The sequence below is a fragment of the Candidozyma pseudohaemuli genome (assembly GCF_003013735.1).
Source record: "Candidozyma pseudohaemuli strain B12108 chromosome Unknown scaffold00014, whole genome shotgun sequence".
In the NCBI taxonomy this organism is placed as follows: Eukaryota; Fungi; Ascomycota; class Pichiomycetes; order Serinales; family Metschnikowiaceae; genus Candidozyma; species Candidozyma pseudohaemuli.
The window spans coordinates 47572-74869 of NW_020194448.1; the positions used below are offsets into that span (position 1 = coordinate 47572).

Genomic DNA, 27298 nt, shown 5'->3' on the forward strand with positions numbered 1-27298 from the left:
AAGGGTTGAATCATATTTTTATGACCAATGCTTTCATGTCTCTCTTGAGGATCAATTGGTTGTGCTACAGTGCTGTTCTTCCAATGCTGCTAGTCATTGACAATATCACTGATTGCACTCAACTACACAATATCACTCGTTCATAAATCATTGAATATATAGGTATCAGTGTTCTGCAACTATGTTGCTCTATAGCCCGTGCCGGCATTGTATGGACTCGGCTTTCGGTACGAATCGTAACTGTTTGTAGGGTAGTATGCCGGTTGAGCTTGTGCCATGGGCTGGCTTCTAGGGTACATGTTGGCGTTATGGTAAGGGTCTTGCATCTGGCGAGGCTGGGGTCTTCTGTTGCCGCGACTGCAACAGCAGCAGATGGCCTGAGCACAACTGAGGCCTAGGCAGCAGCATCTGAAAAGGGTAGTAAGAATACTGATGGCCACGATACAAGCAAGAACGATACCGACGATAGCGACAATCTTGCAAGTTGTGTTGTCCATACACGTGTCCCAGGACTTGAACGACTCAGCAGTCGATCTGACGTCCCTCCTGGAGAGACCAGAGACTATATCTTTGGGGCAGGTTGGAATGTACATCGGGTATTGGGAAAAATGCGGTTGGTATGCGACTCAGGAGAAGAAAGGTTGGTGGTAAAATAAGTTTTTGACTGTTTAGCAAAACAAAAATGCCTCGAACTCTTCAATGGCTAGCACCCGATCTGGAAATTCGTGTTTATATATTTTCTTGGACTGAGCCCCTGTGTCATTGTGGCATGGCTGATATCGCGATTAACGAGGCAGCGCGCATCATGAAGGCACAGCCTGGAGTGCGTTAGTGAGGGTTATTTATAGGACGGCATAATGTTTTGGTCCAACCAGGCCTCTCTAGACCAGAGCTTAACCATAATATTTTACGGTGCATGACAAGGTACCGCAGTACGGCTGCGCCGAATCGGGCAATGTGGTTATTTGCAGCTCAGGGCTGTGACAGTCATGAGGCGTAGACCGTTAAATATGCACTTAGCCGCTCGGGCTGGACTAGAGGGTAGGCTTTTTATAGATAACCGTTTTGACAAACTGTTGATGTGAGCCAAAAGGTGTTGTCCGACAAATGGAACATGACAAAGTGGGGCAGTGCGGTGCTCAGGGATGGAAGAACGTAGACAGGGGTCCGAAGGGAAATGGCTCTGGTTGCAGCCAGGCTGTTTCATGGCGTAGATCCGATAGACATGCCAGGATTTAGTTGGCAACAAGGAGAATGACAGGGACACATGAGTGGACCTGGGTATGCAGCAAAAAAACTGCTTCCGATCCTATTATGAACATTAATCGTTGGAGAAAAAAAAAATTACATTTGTTGTCTCAGATCTCGTCGTCGAGTGTAGGAGCTGATTTCCAGCTAATGATCTGAAACCAATACCAGTGCTCACCTAAAACCAGTCTTACCCGCTTTACAAGATCATTCAGCCGCATGTTTCTGGGTTCCAGCCGACGTAAATCATGGAAGGAGTGATCCTTGCTTTGCTATGTGGCTTGTGTCGGAGATCTAGCCGGCTGCGATGAAGCTTAGGAAGATCATGAAGTCAAAAGCTAAATTGCATTCCCAAGTCAGCATGTAGCCTTCTTCTGATAGTAATTCTGTCATCCAGTTGTTGATTCTAAATCATATTGGAATAAAGCAAATAAACTTTTGACTTTGGGTGTTTTCATAACATATTCTGTCGGTGATTCATTGATAGACTTTAAGTCTAAGATGGAACCGTCAGCGATACTTCTCAGAGCAAGGTAAAATACCTGGAAAGCAAATCGGAAGAATTTTCAATTGCTTGGAAAAAAACCATGTGCAACGGAGACATGGCAAAAAACGACGTCATTGCGAGTAAGGAAGGGACCACAAAGCACCGCGAATGACGTAGAAAGCTACACTAAACCTAAAAGACAATAGACCCTGGGCTCCATTCGCGACATTTCTCGAATGATCTCAGCAACATGCTTGAATGAGCGACATGGCGTCACGAATAGAAGACGGTTGTCGATGAATCAGACCGATCTGAATGACGCTGTCGAGGGATCTTAATAACGCATTCATGTTACTTTTGGGCGACGAAGAAGAAATTCAATTTGCCTCGAGAATATGTCACTGCAGTGATTTGGATGAAAGTATAGACGATCTTTTAGGGGCACGCATTTACGTCAGAGGAGTACAATAGAGTAACCTCGTTCGCCTTAAACCTAAAATTAGAACATCTCAGCAACAAAGGTATCACGGACCTATCACAAACTTCCAAGACGCCAACTGAATACACTTGTATTCCGTGCTCTATGGAGCGCACTTTCCTCTTTGTTATAACCGCTAGAGGAGGAATCTTGCAGTGCCGAGACGCGCGGAAGTTTCCAGACTGCACGCGTGAACATTTCTAGAACAGGCACTGAGCGCGGTCTGTTTGAGCTACAAAGGTGAAAAGAATGCTTGAATTCGTAGTATTAACCATGTAACACGCCAGGGCGTGAGAATAGAAGTAAATAAAATTGAGTTAAAGAGCGATGTAGAACATTGAACTTATCGTGACTGGAAGCGTAATCTATGCCTAGACAACCGGGAACGCCGCGTATGCCACAGGAGCGAAGCGGCACTTTGGGCTATTCGGTTGCCGCATGTTATGTGTTGACAACCTTCAAGGAGCCAGGGTTGCGTTGCACCATGTCGGGCAACGACCCATTTGAAAGCCGTCGGCGGCCAAACTCCTCGGGCGGCCGTAAGAAGTCATTGTTCGGACCTTCCGGATCTTCATTGTGTCGAGCCTCGTAGTAGAACGCCTCCTCGTTATTGGACGAATACGACTTGGTGGTGTTGGAGTTATTATGCGTGTGTGTGCCCTGGGCAGCTGGAGCAGCGCCGGCCATAAATGGGTTAGGTGCCATCAGGTTGAACGATTTGTCGTTGGCACCGCCCATGTCGAAGAATTGCTCGTCATCATCGTCGTCGTTGTCTCTGCGCCTCCACCAGCAGAAGAATAGGAATAATCCAGCAATGATTGCTACACCCGCAACACATCCGATGACAATACCTGCAATGCTGCCGCCAGACAAAGAATTTCCGCCTGATTCAGCCTGTCTGTGCTCTGGCAGTGCCGTGCCCGACAGGGAAGCTGAGGATTCAGAGGGAGACGACCGCACGGTTGTGGTTATTTCGACGACGGAAGATCCGCCGCCGCTGGCGCTTGCTGTAGCTGTAGAAACAAATGTGCTTGTTCTGGCGTCATCTGACGACGAGGAGGATGAATGCAGGGACGACGACGAATCCGAAGTCGAGGAGGCGGCCGCAGACGAAGATGAGAAGGACGAAGTCGAAGATGATGTTTCCGAGGAGCTGGAGGAGCTGGAGGAGGAAGATGTCGTGGAGGATGACGATGTTGATGAGGATGATGAGGACGAAGACGAGGACGAGGAGGAGGACGAAGCGCCAAAAGTGGTGGCGTCGGCCTCGGCATTGACGTAGACATCGAAGTAGCCGTCACCACCACAGTTCTCCTTGTCGTAGCCCTGGCAGGGGGAGTCACAGCTTGAGCTGGAAACCAGGAGACTGTCGGCCGGGATGGCCAGACCGCAGTAGCACGACTTGCCGTCGATCAACGCGGCCACGGCCTTGCCCTCACAAGCCTGTTGGCAATGGCCCAGGGACTGGTACATGTATGAGTCCTCCTTGGACAAGTAGGACAGTAGGTCTGATTGGCGGAAACAGCCCAAGTTGGAAAAGCTGTCGGCGAAGGTGCCGGGGGCTACTAGTAGTAGCGCAAGAAGGAGGAGCATGGCGATATGAGGCCTGGAGCCCGGGGGAACTGTTATGTGTGGGTTTGTTGGGAGGTGAAAAAGAAGAAGAAGAAACGGTGGGAGGTAATTGTCAAGGGCCTGAATGGTGTCAAGCCCGTGTGCACGCATAGCAGAGGCCGCAAAACAAAACAAAAATAGATGAACCAGACAGTGCAGGCGTGGCCCCAGCAGCAGGGCACGAAATTTAAGGGGAGAACGATGGGACTAAAAAATAAATAGAGACGATAAAGCAGTTTGAGATTGATCTGGGTCGATCGGGGGCCCAATTTCACGATATTCGCCAATTCTTTGGGTTTGTTTGGATCAAGTATAAGAAGGCGTGCAGCCCGAGGATACGAGGCCAGATCGTGGCCGGCGGTAGAGTAAGCGCAAGAAAAAGGCACATTAGGCGAAATCAGGCCTCAGTCAAATTGGGGCCGAAGGGAGAAAAAAAAAAAAAAAAATGTATGCCACAGGCGCGAGCCAATATAGGCGAGTCTGGATTGCTCTGCCAGGCGCAGGCCCCATACCCCAGGTGAACGATTGGCGTATACCGCGATTGAGCGATTTACCCGGTGGGTTTTTTTGCAGAATCTAAGGAGGATTGACGAGAGAATTGATTTAGTCAAGAAAAGACGACTTTTGATTTGCCCACCGGGCCACAATGGGCTTGTCCAGCTCCCACGGAATGGCTGCGAATTCGCCGCAACGGTGCGGTTAGACCTGTGTTCCATGGCAGTGCGCCCGGAAGGTTCCAGTTGTCGATTGAGGCCCCTGCAAACAATGGGTGGAAACTCTGGGCACAGTAAGCTGGGGCGGCTGAAGAAAAGCAGAACAGAAAAAAAAAAAAAAAAAAAAAAAAAGCGGAAAACTGAAGGAAGCGACAACGGCTGATTTGCCGAAATAGCGTGGGCTTGGAAACATTTGCACCTCAAACGCCCGGCGATCGTCCAAGCCGAGGCACCTACAGGGATGGCTCCGACATCGGTGGGGATTTGATTTTTCGTTTCTTTTCTCTTGTGTGACTCCTCAAAGTCCATAATCCAAAGTTGCTGTGGCCCCTACCCACAAAGGCCTCCCGAAAAAACTGTGACCCCATTCTTCGCCTGGTATATATTCCCGCCCAGAATCATGAGATCTCTTTGTCTGCCGCTGGGTTTCGCAGCCAGTCCTGCAGTGCACCTCATCTTAGATGAAGAATTTTTTTTCCCGCTGATTTCTTCTCTAAGGCCTCCCACCTGTTCACACCATTGGGGTTTCTCCAAAATTCGTATGGACACACGGTACCACTCTGTGGCGGGGGCCTCAGAGAAAGAAAAACCCTTTTCGCTAACAGCGGCCGAATCCCACGCGCCGTCGTTTGATAGTAGTGGGGCTTACATTTGATTCAGCGTAGTCACAGAGGGCTTGTGGTAGCCAGATCAGGCTTCCAACGACTGCTGCCTTCAATTGAGCAGATCAGCGTTAGGTTTCCTTGCTTTCTGTCTCCTTGGTGTACTTCAGCCACCCTCTTACCAACAACCAACCTGATCTCTAGCTTTGCTTCTAAAAGTCGTTTCCCGAAATCCTCTGATGAGACAATCCATCACCTTCAAGACGTTTTTGTCGATTTCTGTGTTAGCATTTCCAACTCTTTACTATGAGCTACTAGATACGTACTGCGCACTGGTACACACCACAATCAACTCCACCAATCTTCCCAAGCATGTCCCTTTCACCATCGGCTGTGCTGCTCATCGTGGAGAGACACAAGCAGGATCTTGAGTCTTCTTCGTCTTCAATTGCAGCGGATCCATTCCTACAAACCATCACCCTCCAACGAATCCAGAATGACCTTCCTCACCTACTACGTGCATTGAATGCCAACAAAGGAAACAAGCAACACGATTCAATTCAGGCTCAGCTCAATAGTCTATCAGCGTTGGTAGACGAGCAAGATTACAAAATACAGAAAGCTATAGAGCGTCAGAATGCACAAAAACAATCAAAGCTTCCACAGCAAGCACTGTCAGTCAACCAATCCTCCTCTGATCTCACGACAAACGATAACACGGAAGAGGATTACGCATCCCTCAGGAAGAGGCTTTTGGCCGATGGCACATCCACATCTCTAGATGACCAGAATAAATCCGCAGATCAGATGAATGAGTACCACGAAACGTTCCAAGAAGACATAATCAAGGACCTTTCGGGCCTCGCCTCTGCACTCAAAAACTCCGCTTTTGCGTTCTCCTCGAAGGTTACAGATGACACCAAAGTGCTTAATGAGACCAGTGAAAACATGATGAAGAGTCTGTCATTGATGCAAACGGTCGGTACCAATCTCAATGGCTACTTGAACGAAAAGAGTGGCGGAAAGATCAGCATTTTTTTCCTCATCAAGATGATGATTCTTATTGTTGTCGTGTTTTTCATCGCTTTGGTGCTTATAAACTTCCTACCAAAGATGTGATCAGAATTTGAATTATAGTATATACCTTAGATGCTGTTCAACATGAGATTTCTAGCCTTGCGGCTGATGTAAAATATATTAGTCGTGAGCCATTAAACGGCTCTGCTTTTTTATTGGCTTGGATCCTTCGTGTTCTCGTCAACAAATTCAGTGTCAGAGTTTGAGCTGTCGTCACTGGGCTGCGTCATGCTACTTGCAAACTGTGGCAAGTTCATGTTTGGGTTCACCTGCTGCTGGTTTTGGAATTGCCTAGGCAAGTTACCACATCTGTCTTTACCGAAATTGATCTTCAACTTTTTGTAGTCGTCGAAGGACTTGATACCGTCAATAGCCTTGATGGCATTGGCAATATTGACAAAGTTAATGAACGCGCAATTCTTCTCCTCGAGATAATTGATTTGCTCGATGTCACCAAACTTGGTGAAATCCTTCCTCAACTTCTTAGCGTTGTAGTACTCGAAATCGGTGATGTTACCAATGTAGATGTTTCTCAGCGCACCATTGGAGACAGCCAATGACAAGGCGTTGGACAAAGGACCTGAGTGCTTTCCCCAGCCCACCTTGATTCTTCTGTTGTGAATTGTCAAGCCGTGTAACTGACACATAGCGAAGAATTGGGCAGCGGCGATCGGATCAATGAATGTAATGAAGCAAACGTGTCTTTCACTCAAGAAACGAATACTTTGTAACAAACCACCCCTCACCACATTGCAAATCTCTTCCACAGAAGATTCCTGATGCAAATTACCCAAATAAACAGTTCTATTACCCAAGTTGTTGGCACCACCAGCTTGCGTGGCAATCTGTGCAGCAGCGGCAGACTGTTGAACCAATGCACTTGAAATGAACTCTCTATCAGCGGCAGTGACAACGTGTTCCATACCAGGAGCCAAACCCAAGTACTGTGCAGCATTGTGCTGTTGAGTCTTGGTGATAAAGGCACACCTATCCTTACCGTAGAAGCATTTCTTGTCCAAGTATTTCTCCTTCAAAGGTAAGTTGGCAACGCACCTGATAGCACTCAAGATGGACAAGAAATGAATAAATGCAATACCCTTGTCTGGGATAACTTTAATGCAGTCGATAACACCGAATGTAGACAAGTCCTCCCTCAACTCGTCTTCCAGAATAATTTCACCAGTAACAGGGTTGTTCAAGTTTCCAAGATAGACATTACGAGTTGCTCCATCCCTTTGAATAGCTTCCATCACAGCCGGCAAAATTGGTGCGTTCTTACCCCAACCGATACGAATATCGTTACCCTTGATGTGGAGTTTCTTCAAAATGCAATCAGAATGGAACAACAATGCTGATTGGGCGTCGATAAACGAGATGAATGCACAATTCTTGGAAGGTAAGATCTTGACATTCTCCAAGATACCGCTTCTCACGTAATCTAACAACTCGTTAGGTTCGATGTCGCTCGGAATGTTACCCAAGTAAACCGTTCTGGAAGGAGCAACCTGCGTGGGCATGTTAGACCCGTTGTTAGGCGAGGGTGGTACGATACCTGCCTGGCCCGATCCACCAAGAAGAATCTCCCCACTGGGTGTCTGGGGAACATGACCAGCGTTACCGTCAACAAAGGGCGAGTGGCCGAAGTTTGACTCGCCGGGGAAGCCTCCAAGATTTAACTGCTCTTGCATCTGGCGGCTCAAGGCTGCGTCTGCCGACAAAGGTTGGTGATTCGAGCCGTACGCGTGGGGAAGATCAGAGTCATCAAAAAAGTTGCTTTCTTCCACGCCGTAGAGGTCACCGTTGTTGAAGTGACCGGCATGAGGCAGGCGTTCTCTCTCATCAGGGAAACCACCAAGGTTATCTGAGTGAGAGCCGAACTGATCATACTGAGCACCCGGGAGGAACTGATGCCGCTGTTCGTGCTGCTCCTGACCATGCAACTGACCGTTGGAGTCCAGTTGAGGGTAGTATTGGTAGTATGGCTGGCCCATATACTGCTGATGCATACCTTGATATGGGTTGTAGTATGACATTATGCGATGCTAAGATATGACGAACGAAGGAATGGAAACACCAAGTATAAAAGCCCAAATGAAAGATGTTCGTAGAAATAAAGAGCCCAGTGTAGCTGATTAATTATGGAAGTGATGTTTGTCCAGTTGTCCAGTTGGAAAGAGTGAGATCGGGGTCTGATTCAAACTTCTTGACAAATAAAAACAAGAATGTTATGGACGAAAGTGGCTGGCGGCGGGGAATGCAAGATTGAAATGGGGGCCGCCGACTATTTTGGACACAGATAATAAATAAAAAAAATGGGTGTCGAAATCACGGCAGTGTTCTGAGAACTGAAGATGAGTGTAGTTGCGTTGGAGAAAGGAAAGATCGTGAGGAAACTTTTTGGCCACAGGTCTCGCTGAAGGAAAAAAAAAAAAAAAAATAAAAAATAAAAAAAAAAAAAAAAAAAAAACTGCGACTCCTCGGACGTTTTTTTCCCTTTCGCTTACACTTGACAACCAACGGTCTAAATACACAACCGGTTGCAAATTACGAAAACTTGAGCTTTTAGATTGGTACTTTGGTCAAAACTCCGCCTGGAACCCCTGATTTGACTTGGCGCAGTGTACCGGTATTTCTTGACCTATGTGAAGGAGTATGTGTCTTCACGATGCTTTTCGCAACCACAGCCCAAATGGAGACAATTGGTGTTTGCAGTCTTGTGACAGGTGATTTTTTACTGTCCTAAAGGATGAGCAAATCTATGGATTTTCTCAATCGCTGTAATCAGTCTCGCCCTCTTCCTCCTCTTCTTCTTCATCCACTTCCACTGGCTGCGTCGTGCCTGACGTGCTGTCAAAGCCATCTTGCACGCTGGAATCTTCCTCACGTTTCACCTGAGTGTCGTTATCGGAATAGTCTGTGGCTTCTTCGGATTGCTCTGTGACGCTTCCTTCCTCGGCACTGGACGCCTTTTCTATGCTTTTATTCTCCTCAATAGAAGTATCTTCCATATTGTCATTGTCTTCGTCCTTGATGAATTCAGGCCGCTCCTCCTCTCGTACAGCCAATTCCACCTCCTCGTCTTCTTTTTTTATGCTAGGTTCTCCTTCATTCTTCTCACTCTTTCGAGGCTCCTTTTTCACCGTTCTTCTTTTCCTGGCAGTGTCTCCCGAGCCGGAGGACCTACGCTTTTTGGAACTTTTGGCTAAGTCCTTCTCTTGTTGCTTCTCCTCAAAGGCCTTAAAGCCCTCGCCCTTGATGATTTCTTCAACTCGAACACGATTCAAGTTGGTTCTGTTTTTCACTTCGAAAGTTTCGTTCAAGTGCTTGATATCGTCCTCACCATCGCCCAGTAGTTCGAGAATCTTCTGTCTTTTAGCGTTCAAAACCTGGTAAAATCGATCTTCAAGATCTCGTAGAATTGTGTTATAGTCATCTGTGGTCTGCTTTATCTCTTCGTCTTTCGCTTGGTTGTCTTCCCGCAATTTCCGTAGCTCGTTCTCCGAAGCCTCAATTTTCTTGACCAATTGAGTAATCTGATTAGACTGTAGCAGGACCCAATTTAGTATGTCGAGCTCACGTTTTGTTTCATTGTCCTGAGAATCTACCTCTCTGACCTGTGCTTGGAAAGAGCCATACTCCACACTCAATTTACCTTTAGAGCGAATCATAATTGTGAGTGTTGGCGGATCATCAGCCAAATCGCCATCAGTCAATTCTCCGGTATTGCTGTCGTAGCTCTCCAGTGATTCGAGCTTTGCGGCAATCTCCACGCTTTCATGAGGTTCGACTTCAATGTCTCCGGCCATCACGTTATCATCAAATAAGCGCTCGAACATCTCAGTCCACAGCTCTTCATCAATGTCTTTTTTCGACTTGCACCTTTTGACTTTGGTAGGACTCAAATCACTGCTATACATCCCTTCCTGGCATGCAAAGAGCAACGAGTAGGATTTCTTGCCGTCTACTTCATGATTTTGGATCTTTATGTGTAGTTGTGATGATTTTATAAACTGATCGTTTTCTCTTTGGTATACGTCAAGAGGCACGGTGATAATTCGCCCCTCTAAAGCCATTCACTATAGTATCAAGTTTCATTTATAGACGCGCGAAACCCCAGATTTCGAGCGCTAGAAAAAAGGGCACCATCCACAATAGATAAGTGCGAGATTTTCGGGAGATGTAGCTTCTCTTATCAATTGTCTGACAGTAGCCTCGACACTCAAGCCGCCAGCATCCACTTTTTCCAAAACCGTTAGCACGGCAGCGTTTGCCTCAGAACCATCCTCTTGAGGTTCAGGAAGAGGAACTTTTGATTCATCTTGTAGTCTCTTTTTCCTTAGCGGTGAGATCGACCACAGATACAAAGGGTCCCATCTCAACGCATCAAGAATTGCGATGATGTGCTCCTTGTGCTCTCTCAAAACCCTGAAAGTGTGTTCACACAGCTTGTCGAAGACTCCGTGAACTCCTGTGAATCCGAACCCGTCCACTATATCTCTTGTAAGCCTGAAGGGTACTGTTTCGGGAATGGGGAGTCTTTTTCCTTGATCAAACGCAACTCCGAGATCAATGTGCACTGGTTCGCCAGTAGTTTCCTCAAGCAATATGTTATTGCAGTGCCGATCACCAAGACCTAGTATATGACCCACCATTGAGGATGATGCGATACCTCTAGTGAACTTTTGTCTGCTTTCGTACCAGTCGTCGGGGGTAACAAAATGGTCACTGAAGTACTGGTGGAGTGCTGGATCGATCTTTGCCGTGATTGACTCGTAAGTTTGAAGCCTTTCCTTCAAAGTCGAGCTTTGACAATCCTTCATCGCCTCCTTCGCTTTCTCGTACTTCAACTTGTCCTGTCTTTGATGATACGGCTTGATGACCTCGATAAGCGCCTTGGAGTTGGGGACAAATTCTATCACACCTGCTTTAGGTCCTAATGGGATCGCCTTGTAAGTTCTGACATGTAGCTTTCTTTTCCTTGTCTCTCGGTCTCTTTCAAGAATTGTGTTCACTTTCTCGAAAACCTGCTCCATTGTTGCATCTTGTCTCAAGTCATCAGTTCCGTATTTGAGAAGCATCTTGCGGCGGGAACCATCAGACAAGGTGAATGTGGCAATCTTCGGCAAGCTGAGACCTGAAGTTGCAATACTCACCTTAGGGTCGAAAGACACCATTTTCGGAATGTCCTTATAGCCAGTCTTTGAAACAGGAATTTCGAACGTAGGAGGTGGAATTTGAGGCAATTCGTGAAGCCAGTAATTTCCAATCTCGAGTTTGTCGAGGTGCAAAGCACGCCCCCTCGAACTCTTATGTTTAGCAAGGATAGTTGATTCTCCGCATAACTTTTCAATGGGATGAAGGATAGATTTAGAGAAGTCTTCGTCCTGGGCCATAAGTTTTTGCCATATCTTTTCGGCTGCACTGACCCTTAGAAGCATGGTGTTGTTACCTGTGTCCTGTGCAACTTCCTTATGGTATAATAGTGAGATAAGCATGTAAAGTGTGTGAAACGGATGATCGAAACAAAGGCGAATGATAAGTTGCTGAATGGAAGTTTGAAACTCATTGGTGTCACTCGAAAGGCGAGCCATCAATTGTGTGGACCATGAAAGCGCCTTATAGCTCGGGAGTGATTGAAGGTTTTGCTTTAGCGAAGCATGTAGCGGTTGGTAGGATGAAAGTTCAAGGAACAAAGATATAAAACGGTCCTCAATTTCTTGCCCTTCGTCACCCGCGAGTAATGCGCTGAGATAGAATGTGGCACTTTTGCAACCAAATTTCATTGTAGTGTCTTCCAATGATTGTAGATCGATTGAGTCAGCAGCAACCTGAGCTTTGAGCCTGTTATAGTACTTTTGAACTGATTTTCTTTCGCTTGGTGTAACGGCAGTCTTCCCATAGTGTGATTTGATTACCTCGATTTCATCCTTCTTAGCCTTTATTCGCAGCTTTAAATTACTAATCTGGGTTTTGAGAGCGCTGGCTTTGAACTGCTTCTCGCAAAATCTTGCTAGAAGCAGAAAGGATTTGAACCTTTGGATCGAGTCATAAATTTCCGATAAGTTGCTCTCCATTGGTTCAACATACTGACGTAATAAATTTTCACCAAGTTCCTCGCGTGAGTCCGCTAGCCACAATACTAAGTGAGAAATTATCATGCGATGGTCCAAATGTAATAGATCTTGAGCCAATGATTCAGCTGCCTCTTGTGAGACCAAGCTTTTAAGCATTGCAATTGGTGCAGTCGAATTTCCCTGCGTCCACAATGTCTGTGCAATTGAGAAAGAGACGAAATTGCGCATGGTCTTCCAGTCAACCAATCCTGAAAGATGTGAAGTGTATTCATCCATGAGAACAGCTGAATTTAGCATTTTCTGAGAGTGGTTGTTCAACCTAGCAACTGTATTGTAAGTCAGAATTTCGTGAATAAGACCTTGCCAACATATACTTTGGGCCTCATTTGACTCCAATAGGGAACTTTTCGAAGACGGGCCATCTATTCTCAACCTGAATGCTTCTCTTCGACATAATAAGATGTTCTCCAGATTTTCCATATCAGCATCTTCAAACCAGGAAGACAAATGACCAAATTTGCGAATGTTGGTCAGAATTTGATCCTCTGTGATCCTCAAAATATCCTCTACCTCTGTCAATGAGGACAAAGTCACAAACCATCTCTGGTACAATTGTCGATTAGAGCGGTGAGAAAGTTCTCCATCGGAGAATCTCTTTTTCTGGAAAAAAGAATCACTTATTGCTTTATAAAGGCAATCTGAGGTATTCAGCAGTACCCGAAGACCCTTAAAATAATTATAAATAATCTCGTGGTCTGATTTGGGTTCTTCTGAAAGCGGAATGTTCCATTTGCTCAATTTCCAGCTCCATTCGTAGCATCCCGTCTCACCAGTAGAGTTCAGAGAGAACACCCTTGACATGCCCATCAAACCATCAGCAAGAAGAGACTTCGTTGTGGCACTGTCGTCATTTGCCTCATTTCTCAACGCTGCAGAGTCAAGAATAGCGAGATCGTTCCGCAAAATTTCGGAAGTTGATGCAATTCGCTTCAGCATATGGATAGTGTTGTTGAGAGTAGGCTCTTGGGGTACTCCGTAAAGCATATCAAGGTCATCAATTGACTCATAAATGTTCAGAATTGATGTTCTCCATTTATCCCAATCAACTTTTCTTCCCTTTCCTTGCGTTGCATCTTCGAGTAAAAGTAATGCAGTCTTCGAGTGCTTGCTGTCTTTTAGGACCAGGTAAAGCTTCTCAAGGTTGAGTTTGGAATAGAGCCTTTGATAAATGCTTCCATCATGTTTGGATCCCATTCGAACACAAATGACTATTCGAGCCAAAAGATCAAGACCCCCAGTTCCTAATTGGGCATCGCAACTGACCATGTTCTCTATGAGCGCCAAAATGATTGGTAACGATTTCTCATCTAATAAGAAAAGGTAATAACATACTAGATGGGGTAAGCTTTTGGCTGCCAATTGAGGAAATTTCACGACACAAATAGCAAATAGTGATGCAATACTCGTATATCTTGCAATTTCTTGAAAAATTGCAAGCATAATTTGACTGGACCATTCAGTAAATTCGTCAGTAATAACCCGCGACCTAAGAGATTCTATGACTTGTGAAAGGCCATCATTGCCTTTCATAGGGTGACTCCCCTCTGAAACGATGAGAATTGATGAATGGAAATCCATTGGAATAAGAAAATTGCCAATATTGTTGACAAAAGCTTTGAAGTCGACAAATTTTTCGCTATCTGGTTTTCGAGCATCGAACTTCCATAAAAGTGCACTAAGAATGCATTCAGCAAATGCTTTTTCCTGGTAGCCACTCCCTCTCAGCATATTCACTATCTGCTCAACAAAAAAGTTCATTGAGGAGCATTCGAGAAGAAAAACTTCGGAATTGGTTTTCTCGTACTCAAGCTTCTTGATCAAGTCAGAAATGTCACCCATTTTAGTGCAGTGCAAATAATAAAAGCTGAGATACTTTGCAACCCAAATAGCAAACATGTTAGATTTCGTTTGCAGAAAATCGATACTCATAAAAAGCCTGACAACATCTTTTTCGGCTCGTTTCGGATTGGGGATCTGGGTGTCATGGTAGAGTCGTATCAAAAGTTCAATTATGCAATTCAGAATCTCCCCGGATGGGACCACTTGTGTAAGGTGTTGTAGAATGATTTCCAACTCATCAAGATTTGCAATCACTGATCCTCCAGAGAGTTTGATGGTGCAATTGCTGAGTAGATTCGAGAATACCCCAAGCGAATTTGGTGAATAATGACACATGTGGGCTATTCTCTCGACGAAGGTTTTGAATAAGTCGGCTTCATTCTCATCCATAAGTCGGATGAATAGCTTGGCGATTGTGAACATTGAATGTACTTGCCCAAAGGATGTCATGTCTTCAACTGAAATTTGTGAAATAAGCACGTCAGCCTCGTGTGCTGCTCTGAACCCCACCAAGAGGGTGCATATTTCAATGACCAAAGAGATAACAGCGGCGTCTTTTAAACATGATGGCACCTGGCTGACAACAAGCTTAATTTTGCGTAAAGCCATAAGTTGCAAATCTGGATCTTCATTTAGCACGTCCCTGCCCAACTGTCGAAGCATGAAATAACAAACCTTTGTTGTCCAAAATTCACCTTTTTCTGGTGACCAAAATTTTGAAATGAGGGCTTCAATTAGGTCTATACTGGAAACTGGCGTCACTGTGGCCCTCATAGAATTGTCTATACGAATCGGGGACATGAATAGATCCATAGTTGTCCTTTTAGACAAGACTTCACTCAAGGCAACTTCTGATCCAGTATCAGTCATTCTGAGAGTTTCAAGAATTATAAGCAAAACCTTTTCTCTCATATAGCCCTTGTATAGGTTGTTGAGATATGGCAGAAGTGACTTAAAAATCTCATTCCTCACACCATCTGAAGTATAGGCCAAGGGAATAAGAATTGGTAAAGAGTCGTAAAGCACATTTTGAATGTCATAACCCTTGCACTTGGATACTTGCGATAACTGCGACATTATTTGTGAAGAGCTCCTTTGACTCTTGATCGCCATGCAAATAGAAACGATTTCTTTGTAGTTTTCAACAGCGAAAGCCTTGAAATCAATGTAGTCAAAGAGTTCGTATGGGAAAGTTTCTAGGGGTATATCATTATTCCACCATGACTTTAATAGCTCTATCCTCATTGATCGGAAAAGCTTTCGAGGTGAAGATAAAGGAGAGCCCTGACACAACCTTGAGAGACCCAATTTTAAGTATGGTACAAAAAAGTCATACTTATGACATTCCAACAAGTTGAAAATCGTGGGTATTTTGATTTGAGTAGTTCCCGACGAAACTATGGTGAAAAAGTAACAGTAGGCGGCTGCTCGCTCGACTGACGCCTGAGGATGCGGGAATGTTTCAAACAAGGAACGGTAAAGGTTGAGTTGATCAAATGAATTCATGTTGTTGAGATAAAGCCTCACAGAACCCAGAAGAGAAGTTCTTAATGAATTCGACGAGGACAATAAGGCTCTATTTGCTGTCTCAGCGCCCAAACGTAAATCAAAATGAAGAGTGAGACATTCAAATATCAAGGAGATGACATTATAACGACAGCTTTCAATCAAAAACAACAGCTTCTCTTCACATTGTAGCAAAAAGCCCAAGAGATCTGTAAAGTCCTTGCGAAAGTCGGTCTCATCGTATCCATCAATCAACGGTAATAACTTTTTTAATAGTTTGCTTGTAACAAACACTGTATGACTGGCTCTATCCATTCGATGTGATGACAACGGACCCTCTCCAAGCATCCTAATTAGTTTTATAGCTTCTTCGGAACTGATCTTGCAGATTAATGGTGAATCACATAGTACTGAGATGCATTGAAGAGTTGTTTCCGGATCGCATACATCGAGGGCCGTGAGCATCAGAGCGATGTCACCGTCAAATTTGACAAGGGAACGAAAGTAAAGCGTCGTCATTTCAGTACCCAACTGGGGCAGTTGTGTTATGGGGGTCGCTTTACTTGACCCGGTATTCAGAAACTCCTCCTCGAATTCGATGTCATTGGGACTAGAAGAACCAGCTGTCTGGAATGTAGAATTAAGGCCAAACATGAAATGCTCAATTTGTCGAAACACAAAAAGCTTATCGATTGCTAATGGCTGATTTAGGTCGGAAAGTAGAAGGAGTCTCATTATGATAGCATAATCCTCCTGGGAGGACAGATTCATAAAAAGGCATCTCCAGAGCTTTTCGCAAGTCTCTTCAATATCAGGGGGGATAAATTGCTCTCGAACTCTTAAAGCCTCTTTGATGTGTGCTATAATCTCTGCCCAGTGAAACAATCTGTCTATACCTTCGCTTCCAACCATGAGGCGAGAGCTAATAAGATGGATTCGATCAAAGATAGACGCTGTCATGTCCAGATTACCATCACAAAGTAAAATCTTTGGTTCGTGAACGAGTCGTCTCGAGTCAATGTTCTTTAGATCAAGAAATTTCTCGAAGTCAGAATTGTGCCCTGCAGAACCCAAATAGATTGTCAGTCGATCACTTTTGTCCCAGTCATCACTTTTGGAAGGCAAATTTTGAATCTCGTTTCCCAGCAACCACAGAATGAAAGAACCTATCATTCGGGCACGAGTGGGCTCTGATCTGGTACGTATTATGTCAGATGAGAGTTCATCGTTTAACTTGGATAAAAACCATCTTCCCGCTGCCCTATTGATAACATCCGATTTTGCGTTAGTCAGTTTTGTCATTGACCAATGCAAGGCCCACCAGTAACGAAGTGCATCACAATGAAGAGAGCTGGGGCCATTGATTTCAGCCAATTCTAAAAGATTCTGTATTTGCGACCTTAAGCTGTGATCAACAAGACGGTAAAGACGGTCAGGATGGTATGAAAACAAAATGAAGCTGATTACACGGCAAGATAGGCGAGAGTAATCATCCAGCTTTATCATCGGCGTGACAATTCTTATTATTTGATGCAACCGGCGAGTGATGATCTGATTGTCGTAACATTCGGATAGCTCGAGTCTTCTAAGTATAGTGAATATTCCTAAAAGACACCAAAACGTAAGGTCCTTATTGTTGAAATATTTTAATAGCTGTGATAAGTAGTTGCAGTCCTCATCACCAGGGTTAACATCTTCGTCAAGATGAACATCGATGATTGTTGTTTCATCGTTATTCATGGTGTGATCATTTTCCAGGCATGATCTCTTTTTAGGCAATTGTGGTGAATTATCGACAGGCTCAGAATCCTTTGTAAAAATGAGTAGTTGTAGCCCTAATGTTTGAAGTCTCACGTCCTTGGAAAATCCAATCATATGTTTCAAGAGCGCATCCATGCTTTCAAATGATTTGATATTGAGGACTGTGCTTTGAATTTTCACTCTCTTGAGTTTACTTGAAAGAAAGCTTTGGTTAAAGTTAGAGTATGTCTCCTCCATGCAAAGGTTGTAATATGCCATGATAAGTCTCACTGTTCCACGAAGAAGGAGCCACTGAACTTCTTGACCGGTCTTTAAGCTAATTGACGATAAGTCGAACCAGCCTTTGGCAGTTTCATTTTCTTCGAAATCTATGTCGCTTTCCAAAAGCTTGTGACTCAGGCCAGCTATTCTATCAAGAAGCGCCTGAGCAAGAACTCCTACGTTGTATGTCGAGGATTCGCCTTGCTGGGCTCTGACAGAAAAGGGGTCCAGCCGCTTTCTAGTGGAGCTCTCTTCCTCACTCGAATCCTCAACGAGATCGTTAGTGATTAGTTGAGGTAAAGAGTCAATCGTGAGATATCTGTGAAAGCTTTCCAGGTTGATAAGAATGACAATCTGGATTAACATTCCGTCCACCATTGTATGAGCGAAGTTGATCAATGGTTGAAGAGCTGTGTGAATCAATCTATGACAGAAGTTAAAATCCTCGGATGCTAACGTGAGTAAGAGCTTGTTGGTGACTTTTAATGCCTCGACAAGCACGGAGCTCTCACGTTTGTTATAAATCTCGAACACATCGCTGAGAATCTTTCGTAAGGGAACATAGAGCTTCAGCCTCTTGAGGGGTTCATAAATATCCTCTGTGGCACCTCCAATGATGCAATGCAATGAACTTAGTAGATCAGTTAATAGCGACTCGCGAGAGAATTGGTAGTCATGATGGTCAGTGGTGTCCAACGCGGCAGTTAGCAGTCTTACCAAAAACTTGTACCCTCGATTCCAAGAGTCGATTGGTAAATGAGTAAGGAAAAACGGTTCCCGTAGAAGACTTTGGAGGATCTTGGCGAAGTCAATGGCACAGGGCGCTAGGATGGAGTGTGGTTCTGGAAGAAAGAATGATGAGATCACGTTAGAAAAGAGGCTCGTGCAATGCTTGTATCGTAGTTGACCTCTTTTCAACGATTCTTCAAAGATATCTTTGAGCATGGTAGATGCTGTCAATAGACGTTGCTGGGTGGCTGAGGTTGGGTTGTTTCCATAGATGTCTCGTTCTATCTCGATGAGTTTGAGGAGCCCTTCCAGAAGCACGACAAAGTGCCTAGGTGTGAGTTTAAGTTTTGCAGCTGAAAAGGATCGTAGAAGCTGTAGTGAATCATTTCTTTGTTTGACTTTCTTCAGTTGAAGGGAATCGACTATCTTAGGTAGATCTAATGCAGACATGGCGGGAACACGCGTATCAAGCCAGCATGGGTGAGGAGTAAAGGAGCTGAAGCTGTGATATTAAACGCGTTTAATGCAAGTTTGTTTTTCAGCTTTGGAGCTAGATTTGTGGTTTTTGGTGATCGAGTTTGATTTACTCGAAAGATGCAAACATCGCGTTTTCTGCGGCGTAAAGTTGATTTTATGCGATTTGTGCGTACTTTGTCATGTTGAACCTCCCAGTTTTGTAGCTGCAATAATCCAACAAAACCTTACTTAAAATTCTTATTACATATCGATAATAGTGGATGCCCCAAAATACGTATATATTTTGATTGAAGCATTTTGAACTAAAGAGGGCCTGTTTGTCCAAGTCTGCCTTTTATTCGAGGAAACGATGCTATGAGCGTACGATAACGAGGCTAGGGCAGAAACCTCGAGGTCCAAAAGGACTCTTACTTTTTCAAATGGTATTCTATTCCTCATGCTGTATGAGCAGCAACGTCGTACCTCGATATCTCGATTGAATTCATAGAAAAGTCCATCCAAATAAAGCAAGTATTTTGAAAGCTTTCAAGTAAATCGAACTCGCTTCAAGTAAACTTCTTTCTCACCCAAAACAATCCAAATGAATTATGAAGGGAAGATCATTGTGAAGCCATTTCGGGCAATCTCTTGAGACATTTCGCAGCCGTTTTCGCAGCCAAATCGAACATCCTGCCATCCTTAAAAGATCCAAAGTTTCCTCATGATTTCCTACCATCATGTCATCCAAAAGAAGCCAAATGTTCCCTCAATTCTCCGAATCCTACGAGCTCATCACCGACGAAAAATTGTCACCTTGTTACTGCCGCCAGTGCTTACGCTACTCTAGATGGAGAGACATCATGCACTACAACCTCGCCATTGGCACCATTTCTCCAATTTTATGGATCATAAACGTCATACTTATCGTCAACACTTTGGTCAAAACCAAAAAGTGTTCATATCACGGTTCTCTTTGCACCATTTTGGGGCATCTGCTTAGTGCGCTTCTCATTTATTTAACAGTCGCAGCCGCAGGGTTGGTTTTCTGGAGATACATCCGAGTCTAAACATCCGTCCCCACAGGGCGACTCCCGCGCCAGAGTCAGATAACGAGTCAGCCGAGCATATATATAACCCCAGATTTTTCCAGAAGTTAGACTCCACAACATGTTGCGTAGATTTTACTCCACCGGGTTGAGAAGAACCCCCTTGTACGAGAGCCACGTCAAGTACAATGCCAAATTCGTGCCCTACGCTGGCTTCGAGATGCCCATCTTATACAAGAACCAGTCCCACATCGAGTCCCACAACTGGGTCCGGAGCAAAGTGGGATTGTTTGATGTCAGCCACATGTTGCAACACAACTTCGAGGGTCCTGATGCCGCTGCCCTTTTGCAGAAAATCACCCCAATTGACTTGGCCAGCCTTCAGCCTTACACCTCGTCATTGACTGTGCTTCTTAACGAAAACGGTGGTATCATCGATGACACCATTGTCACCAAGCACAACGATGAGAAGTACTACGTTGTCACCAACGCTGGTTGCAGAGACAAGGATCTTGCCTTCATTAAGGAGGAGGCCAAGGCCTTTGGCAACGTGGATCACTCCACCTGGGAGGGCACCCTTTTGGCTATCCAGGGTCCAAAGGCACAGGAGATCTTGCAAAAGTACACTTCTGAGAGTTTGAAGGACCTCTACTTCGGAAACTCCAAGTACCTCAAGTTGAACAGCTTTGTCAATGACAGTGTTCACCTCGCCAGAACCGGTTACACAGGTGAGGATGGTTTCGAAATGAGCATCAAGGCTGGCAACGAGGCCGAGGCCGAGCAGTCCAGACAATTCTTTGAATCCTTGATCGAGGAGCATCCTGACGTTGTGGCGCCAATTGGCTTGGCTGCAAGAGACTCCCTCAGATTGGAAGCTGGTATGTGTCTCTACGGCAATGAATTGACCGAGGACATCACCCCAATCGAGGCCTCGCTTGCTTGGTTGATTCCAAAGTCCAGAAGAGAGCCTGCCACGGCTACGTTTAACGGTGCCAGCAAGATCTTGGAGCAGTTGAACAACAAGGGCTTGGTGACGAGAAGAAGAATCGGCGTTACCTCTAAGGGACCGGCGCCCAGAGGAGGAGCGAAAATCTACCACGATGGTAACGAGGTAGGGTACATTAGCTCGGGCTCATTGTCGCCCACTTTGGGCCTGAACGTTGCCCAGAGTTACCTCGACAAGACCGTGAAGATCGGCAGCACGGTGCAACTCGACATTCGTGGCAAAAAGAGAGACGGTGTGGTGACCAAGCTCCCATTTGTGCCCAACAACTTCTACAAGGGTTAGATTTTACAGGGTAGGAATAAACGCCAGGAGAGACCTGTAGCCTCACAAGGCGACGCGAGGCTCCCAATACATAATCCACAATTTGCAACCAGGCACCAAGTAAACGCGAAATACAAAAGAAGCATTCTTTCCAACGTCCTCGTTTATTTGTAAATTCCACTCTTGACTCTTGTTGCGTTTTATAGAGGGGAGCCAATTGGAGCTGTTCTACACGCTATTAAACGTATTTGGCTGCGAATTCCTACAGACCGTGGCTGACCGCGAAACGTTTAGGCGTATAGGCACCCCGATACACGGCGCCAAAACATCTATTAAATAGCATCATTTCCTACTTTCTGCTATTCACCAAACCATGTCTTCAAGAATTCCATTATCGCCCAGAAAGGAGAGTCTTCTTAACTCGAGAACACCTTCTCCAACCAAGTCTAACTCTCCTTCTGGCAAGAACAGCCCCACTAAAACCAACCCTTTCACGGCCCTGCTGGTCAGGTTGCCCAAGATTGGTGTTGACTTGACTCCCAGAAAAGCTTCTTCTTTGGGATTCACCATATACGAAGATTCGCCCGAGGAGGCCATGAGATATAAGGTGCAAACGTCTGAGCTTGCAAACGCCTCTGATGATAAGGAGAACATCTTGCAACCCAAGAAGATGGAACCAAAACAGGCGCTCCGCCCAAGGAAGCCATTGGGAAATTTGAACGTAGACGACTTCCCAGGCTATGTCTCTGCCGTGGGCTCCATCAGAAGAGCTCCTGTGAGACTCCGGGAGTTGTACCACTCGAAAACATACAACAACGAGTCGAAGAGCTTGCATAAGTACAATCGTTTGCCAAGCTACATCACGCCACCCAGAAACTCGTTGCAGAAGATATTGTACTGCGGAGGCACCGATGAAGATGACATCGAGCGCAGACTTACGCTCAAACTGAGAGAATTGGCTCGTCGGAAACGCCTGCTGTCTGTCGGATTCAACAAGGGCAAACAGCATCTTGTCACAAAAAATCTGTTCAAGATTTCAACGTGATATGTTCTATGAAAACATGATACCCCCTCACATGATACCCACACAAACCACACATAATACCCAAACACACCCATGCATTTTTATATCATAATATAGATAAAAGAAGATAATTATCCGGAAAAATAAATCACCGTAAGTCTCCTTGTTTCATGGAGGGTGGTGCCCACCTTATCTGGGACTGCAGAGGGCATGAAAAAAACCATGTTGGACGAATCCTCACTATCATCAACCACACATAATGTCCGTGCTTGAGGCCTTCAACAATCTCGATGTGGCCTCGGCCAGAGATGTCTCGGACCACGAGGCTATCTATGAAATATCATACCAATATCTCAGCACTGCCGCTAATTTCAACCATTCTGTTTCATTCAAGAACTGTGTGGTTGCCTTGATCAAGATGGACAAGTACTACAAAGCTTTGGACTTGATTCTGAAAACGAAAGAAGACGTCCTTAAACAGTTTCCTTTGGAGGTTGCATATGTCTACTACAAGGTTGGCGATTTAGAGAATGTCAGAGCAGTTTACGAATCCTCCAGCAATGGCGACTCAGATGACACACTCAGCAGAGCCTTGAAGCATGTCTTGGCTCAGACTTTGTATCAAACAGGCCGTGTGGCCGAGGCTTTGAAAGTCTATCATGAATTGATTGCTTCCCTCAAGTTCGACAGTGAGTTGGACTTGGCATGTAATGAGAGAGCCATTATCTTCCAGCTTGCCCTCCAGGATAACATCAGTGAACAGCCTCACTCCAACCTCCCTGCTTCGAAGCAAAGCTATGACTACCACTTTAATGACGCCCTCATCGCATTGGCCAACGGTAACACTTCCAGAAGTTTAGAATTGTTGGAACAGGCATTGGAGACATGCAACAACCAGAACAGTGACTGGCCAGAGGAGGACTTGGTTTTGGAGACTGCTCCAATTAAGTTGACGATTGCCTACATTTACCAAACCACCGGCAAGTCCTTGGAGGCGCTTGAGTTGTTGAACACATTCGATGCAGTGGCAGTGTCTGACTTGTTGGTGAACGCCATTCTCAAGACCAACTACTATTCGGCCTTGCCTGCTCAGGATAACCTCAACTTGACCCAGAGGTCCCTCAATTACAAATACTTATTGCATAACTTGAGACTCAAGTTGACCCGCTCTCAATGGCTGGTCTTGTTGAAGAACCATTTACTTTTGTCATACCAGACGAACACACTCTCTAAGAACTCCAACTATATCCAGAACGCTTTTGCGAAAGAGTTTGCCCAAGAGTTTAGCGGCGACTTCTCGCCGTTGGCTTACAAGGTTCTTGTAAGATTGCACATCTCCTTGGAAGACTTGACCAGTGAAGAGACTAATAAAGCCGTTGGCAGAAAGTTGAGCAAATTCCTCGCTGTCGAACTCGAGAAGAACCAAGTTACCGACATCATCATTGCCGGTGCCTTGCTCTTAGCATACGTGAACTCCAAGTTCGGCAACTTCGATCAGTCAATCAACGTTCTAGAACGCATCGTGGCATTAGAACTCGCCTCTTCACAGGATGTCCAGCTACATGCTGGTGTTTTCGGTATTCTCATATCGTTGTACGAGATCCGTAACCCTAATAAGTTGGATGCTTTATACTCTGAGTTGCTCAACAAGCTCGAGAGTGTCAAGAACCAAGTCAAGGAGAACGATGTTTTATATGACTTCTTCAAAGCTTTTGCGTTCAAGCTTTTGAACGTGAACCAAAAGGAACAAGCTCAGAAGGTCTTCGAATTTCTCGGTGAGGTTAAGCCAAACGATGCAGTGGTCTCCAGCATTCTTACTGGATCTACTGACAAGTTGAAGCCAGTGGAGGAATTGGAGTCCGGCATCGAAGTATCCAACCTCCTCGAACTTAACGTTGAGACCTTGATTGTGAAACAGGAATCCAGGTCTAGAAAATCGAATGCCTTCAAGAAGCATGATGACAAGGTCACAAAGAAGACGAGGAAGCCAAGACTCCCCACACTGAGAACGGTGAAACCAGAGGGTGAATTTGATCCAGAGAAGGATTTGGACAAGGAAAGGTGGCTTCCTTTAAAGCTCAGATCGTATTACAAGCCTTCTAAGAAAGATAAAAAGAAAGCTGGTGGACACCAAGGTGCTCTTGAATCATCACCAGCTCCTACGAACGAACTGAAGAAGCTGAAGAAAAAGAAGAAGGGTAAGAAATAATGGAGCAACTTCTCTATTGTATCTATAAATTGTCATGACCATTGAATAAAATGTAGCACTGATTAGGTGTTCGACGCCTCCTCAGCCTTACCTTTAGGCAGGGTTGGTTCCCTGACTTTTGTAACAGATGCCTCTGACTCGCTTTCTGGAACAGAGTCAGGGTCTGTCTTTGAATTGTAAAGAGCGATACCGTTCTGGCGGGCAAAACCTTTCTCCTGCCTTTTGTAGAAATAAAGAACCACAAATGTCCATATGCTCAAGCCAAAGGCACAAGCTGCTGTAAATGAATAACCCTTGAGGAAACGAGGTGCTTCCACGGTCTTCCAGACAATCACAGCCATCCACGCAGTAGATGCTTGTGCAAACATGTTCATCACCACTAAGGTGACTGCTCTTCTTTGAGCGTCTCTTCTGCAAATATCGTTCATCCAAGAATATAGAACGGGAGCCATGGCCCAACCAAAGTATTGGAGACACCAGGCAAACCATTTGCCTCCTCTCGGAATGTCCCATACAGCAAGAAGAACGTTTCCTAGGAAATTGAAGACTTGAGATAGAACGATAGCCAGCCACCTCAGTTGGAAGAGATCGGCGTACATGCAAACAACGAACAACCACACTATACCAAGACCAGGTGTCAAGGCACTCTTGAATTGAACTTCTCCGTGGGTGTAGATACCAAGACTCTTAAGCCACAAAATGTAAGCACCAGATGAACCGTTGTTGTTGTTCCAGCAAAGGAAGTTCCAGATCGTTAAAACGTAGATTTCCCAGGAGAAGAAAATTCTCTTCCACACATCTTTAGAGCAGAAGGACTGCCAAAGATTGACCTTAGGTCTGCCTCCCGTGTGGTTTTTCTTGAGATTACGACGAAGCAAGCGGATTTCGTCGTCTGTTAAGAAGATAGAGTAGCAGTCAGTGGGCGTACCAGGAAGCATATAGAACCCAAGGAGAGCCACCACGATGGAAATGATACCATCGATGATAAAGATCCATCTCCAAGCCGCAAGACCATGAACACCTTCAAAATTGTTCACAATACCACCCGAGATCAAGCCAGAGGTCATGATACCAATGTACTGGCCAAAGTAGTAGACCATGGATCTTCTGGCGATCATCGAAGGGTTATAAATGAAAGTTCCGAATAAGTATTGAAAAGCGAGGTATGCTGGTGCCTCGAGGGAGCCCACAAAGAATCTGATGGCCTTGAGCTGGGCAACATTCTCGACCTTGTATGTGAGCACCGTGAGAATAGACCAAAGGAGTTCGAGTCCAGGAAGAACAAAGTTCAATGGAAGACTGTTTAAGCAGAACATGAATGGAATCTGAAAAATGATGTTTCCCACGTTGAAAAGCACCTGCGTGTTCACCAAGTCATTTCCTTCCATGCCAATGTCTTCCTTGAGACCGGCAGTATAGGCGTTATTGATATTCGACTGATCCAAGTTCTTCACCCAGTAGGCAAGCATGGAGTAGAATGTCAACAAAATGTCGATTTTCCACATGAGCTTTCTTTCAGCTGGAGTGTCGTTCTCATCAAACCACTTGTACCACTTGTGCAGCAGTCTAGCCTTCTTGTTCAATCTGTACTCGTACTCATCGAAGAATTTCCACCAGGGTCTGTTGGCTTCGTCACGATACTCCAAGTCCTCCTCGTCCTCCAGAGTCGCTTCTTTCTCGTAATCGTCCTCCTGGAGCCCCACGACATCGGGTTCCTTGGCTGCAACCTCTTCAGGAAGGTCCTCATCCACAATTCTTCTGGTGGGAATAAACCCCCACTTCAAGTGACTGGCAGGCCCTTTGAGACACTCAAGCATTGCAAATTGTGTATTGATTTTTTAGATTTTGCAGATTCAGCGCCTTATATCTCATCCTGGTCTGCCACAATAATATCTGCACGGCGGTTATGATTAATTCATCGCTAGCACGTCATCTCATACCCACATTTGAGCCGTGCATTGGGGGTTCTACTTGCGACGAACATCAATTCTTCCTTGAAATAGTACAAATTACACAAATTGATGTTTGAGGGACAAAATCGGCTTCACTTTGCTAAACTGTGGCTCACCTTGATATCCTTATCAGGATAAGCCCGTGCAGCAGTCCGTAAGGCTATTCGCAGTCTATTTCGCGAGGCTGGCTAGCGAGTATCTCACGGCGATTTGACGCGAAGTCCGGCTTTGAAGAACAGATCTAAGCCAGGGCGTTGAGAATATTTTTTATTTTCGTAAAGTAGATTGTAACATAGGGAGTGAGTCTGCAAATGGGCTTGAATAAGATGTGGCTCTTTTTTAAGACCTATTGCAAGGATTCGTCCCGCCCGTTCCGAAAGTGGACTGGGTTTCACCAATTTGACATTCTCTTGGCACGCCACGGTCCCCTGTAGACCACAGCTTGGGGGTATGGGGATGGAGAATGTGGAAACTGAAAAACTCCACTTTTGCGAGGTTGGGCAGTTTTTGGATCGTTTTTGCATCGTTTCTGCTTCTTTTTCTAGAACTGCCTATGACATCCCGCTACCGAGTCAACTTCCAAGAGGCCCAAGTGCTTCGCCCCAATGATCCAAAATTCCTGGTTCTAATAGCAAATTCATTGGAGGTCTTAGAAAACAGAACAGATCCATTAATGGCAGATCCACCGCTTATGTGCTCGTCCCATAGTCAGACACCTTGGCGGCTCTGAGAGCAACGACTACGAGCCCTGTCGCCTACATTTCTTACCACCCCAGCAAATTCTCACCATTCACTACTTTGACACATCTTCTCGGTTAAGTACTTAGCGACCCTCGCTCAACGCCGAGACTTTCAGGTTGCTCCCGTCATCTGATGCTACGACAATGAGCAACACCCC

At 45.2% G+C, this 27298-nt stretch overlaps 9 protein-coding genes across 9 annotated transcripts; 4 read left to right on the forward strand and 5 right to left on the reverse strand.

Annotated features, from left to right (window-relative positions):
• Nucleotides 1–179: 179 nt before the first annotated feature.
• On the reverse strand, nucleotides 180–593 carry C7M61_004360 (uncharacterized protein; the record flags this gene model as incomplete). The annotated part of the gene is made up of 1 exon (XM_024859680.1): nucleotides 180–593. The coding sequence occupies one exon, from the start codon at nucleotides 591–593 to the stop codon at nucleotides 180–182; it is 414 nt and encodes a 137-aa protein (XP_024712062.1).
• Nucleotides 594–2654: 2061 nt separating this feature from the next.
• WSC2 (Wsc2p) lies at nucleotides 2655–3806 on the reverse strand (the record flags this gene model as incomplete). Its single annotated transcript, XM_024859681.1, has 1 exon — nucleotides 2655–3806. One exon carries the CDS (start codon nucleotides 3804–3806, stop codon nucleotides 2655–2657), a length of 1152 nt encoding a protein of 383 aa, XP_024712063.1.
• A 1705-nt stretch (nucleotides 3807–5511) lies between these two features.
• On the forward strand, nucleotides 5512–6258 carry C7M61_004362 (SNAP receptor; the record flags this gene model as incomplete). The annotated part of the gene is made up of 1 exon (XM_024859682.1): nucleotides 5512–6258. One exon carries the CDS (start codon nucleotides 5512–5514, stop codon nucleotides 6256–6258), a length of 747 nt encoding a protein of 248 aa, XP_024712064.1.
• Nucleotides 6259–6368: 110 nt separating this feature from the next.
• Nucleotides 6369–8249, reverse strand: C7M61_004363 (uncharacterized protein; the record flags this gene model as incomplete). Its single annotated transcript, XM_024859683.1, has 1 exon — nucleotides 6369–8249. The coding sequence occupies one exon, from the start codon at nucleotides 8247–8249 to the stop codon at nucleotides 6369–6371; it is 1881 nt and encodes a 626-aa protein (XP_024712065.1).
• A 735-nt stretch (nucleotides 8250–8984) lies between these two features.
• C7M61_004364 (uncharacterized protein) lies at nucleotides 8985–18896 on the reverse strand (the record flags this gene model as incomplete). The annotated part of the gene is made up of 4 exons (XM_024859684.1): nucleotides 8985–10196; nucleotides 10422–13681; nucleotides 14936–15959; nucleotides 16143–18896. 4 exons carry the CDS (start codon nucleotides 18894–18896, stop codon nucleotides 8985–8987), a joined length of 8250 nt encoding a protein of 2749 aa, XP_024712066.1.
• Nucleotides 18897–20069: 1173 nt separating this feature from the next.
• Nucleotides 20070–21236, forward strand: GCV1 (glycine decarboxylase subunit T; the record flags this gene model as incomplete). The annotated part of the gene is made up of 1 exon (XM_024859685.1): nucleotides 20070–21236. One exon carries the CDS (start codon nucleotides 20070–20072, stop codon nucleotides 21234–21236), a length of 1167 nt encoding a protein of 388 aa, XP_024712067.1.
• Nucleotides 21237–21588: 352 nt separating this feature from the next.
• Nucleotides 21589–22260, forward strand: C7M61_004366 (uncharacterized protein; the record flags this gene model as incomplete). Its single annotated transcript, XM_024859686.1, has 1 exon — nucleotides 21589–22260. One exon carries the CDS (start codon nucleotides 21589–21591, stop codon nucleotides 22258–22260), a length of 672 nt encoding a protein of 223 aa, XP_024712068.1.
• Nucleotides 22261–22498: 238 nt separating this feature from the next.
• On the forward strand, nucleotides 22499–24448 carry C7M61_004367 (signal recognition particle subunit; the record flags this gene model as incomplete). Its single annotated transcript, XM_024859687.1, has 1 exon — nucleotides 22499–24448. One exon carries the CDS (start codon nucleotides 22499–22501, stop codon nucleotides 24446–24448), a length of 1950 nt encoding a protein of 649 aa, XP_024712069.1.
• A 62-nt stretch (nucleotides 24449–24510) lies between these two features.
• Nucleotides 24511–26265, reverse strand: C7M61_004368 (uncharacterized protein; the record flags this gene model as incomplete). Its single annotated transcript, XM_024859688.1, has 1 exon — nucleotides 24511–26265. One exon carries the CDS (start codon nucleotides 26263–26265, stop codon nucleotides 24511–24513), a length of 1755 nt encoding a protein of 584 aa, XP_024712070.1.
• Nucleotides 26266–27298: the final 1033 nt, after the last annotated feature.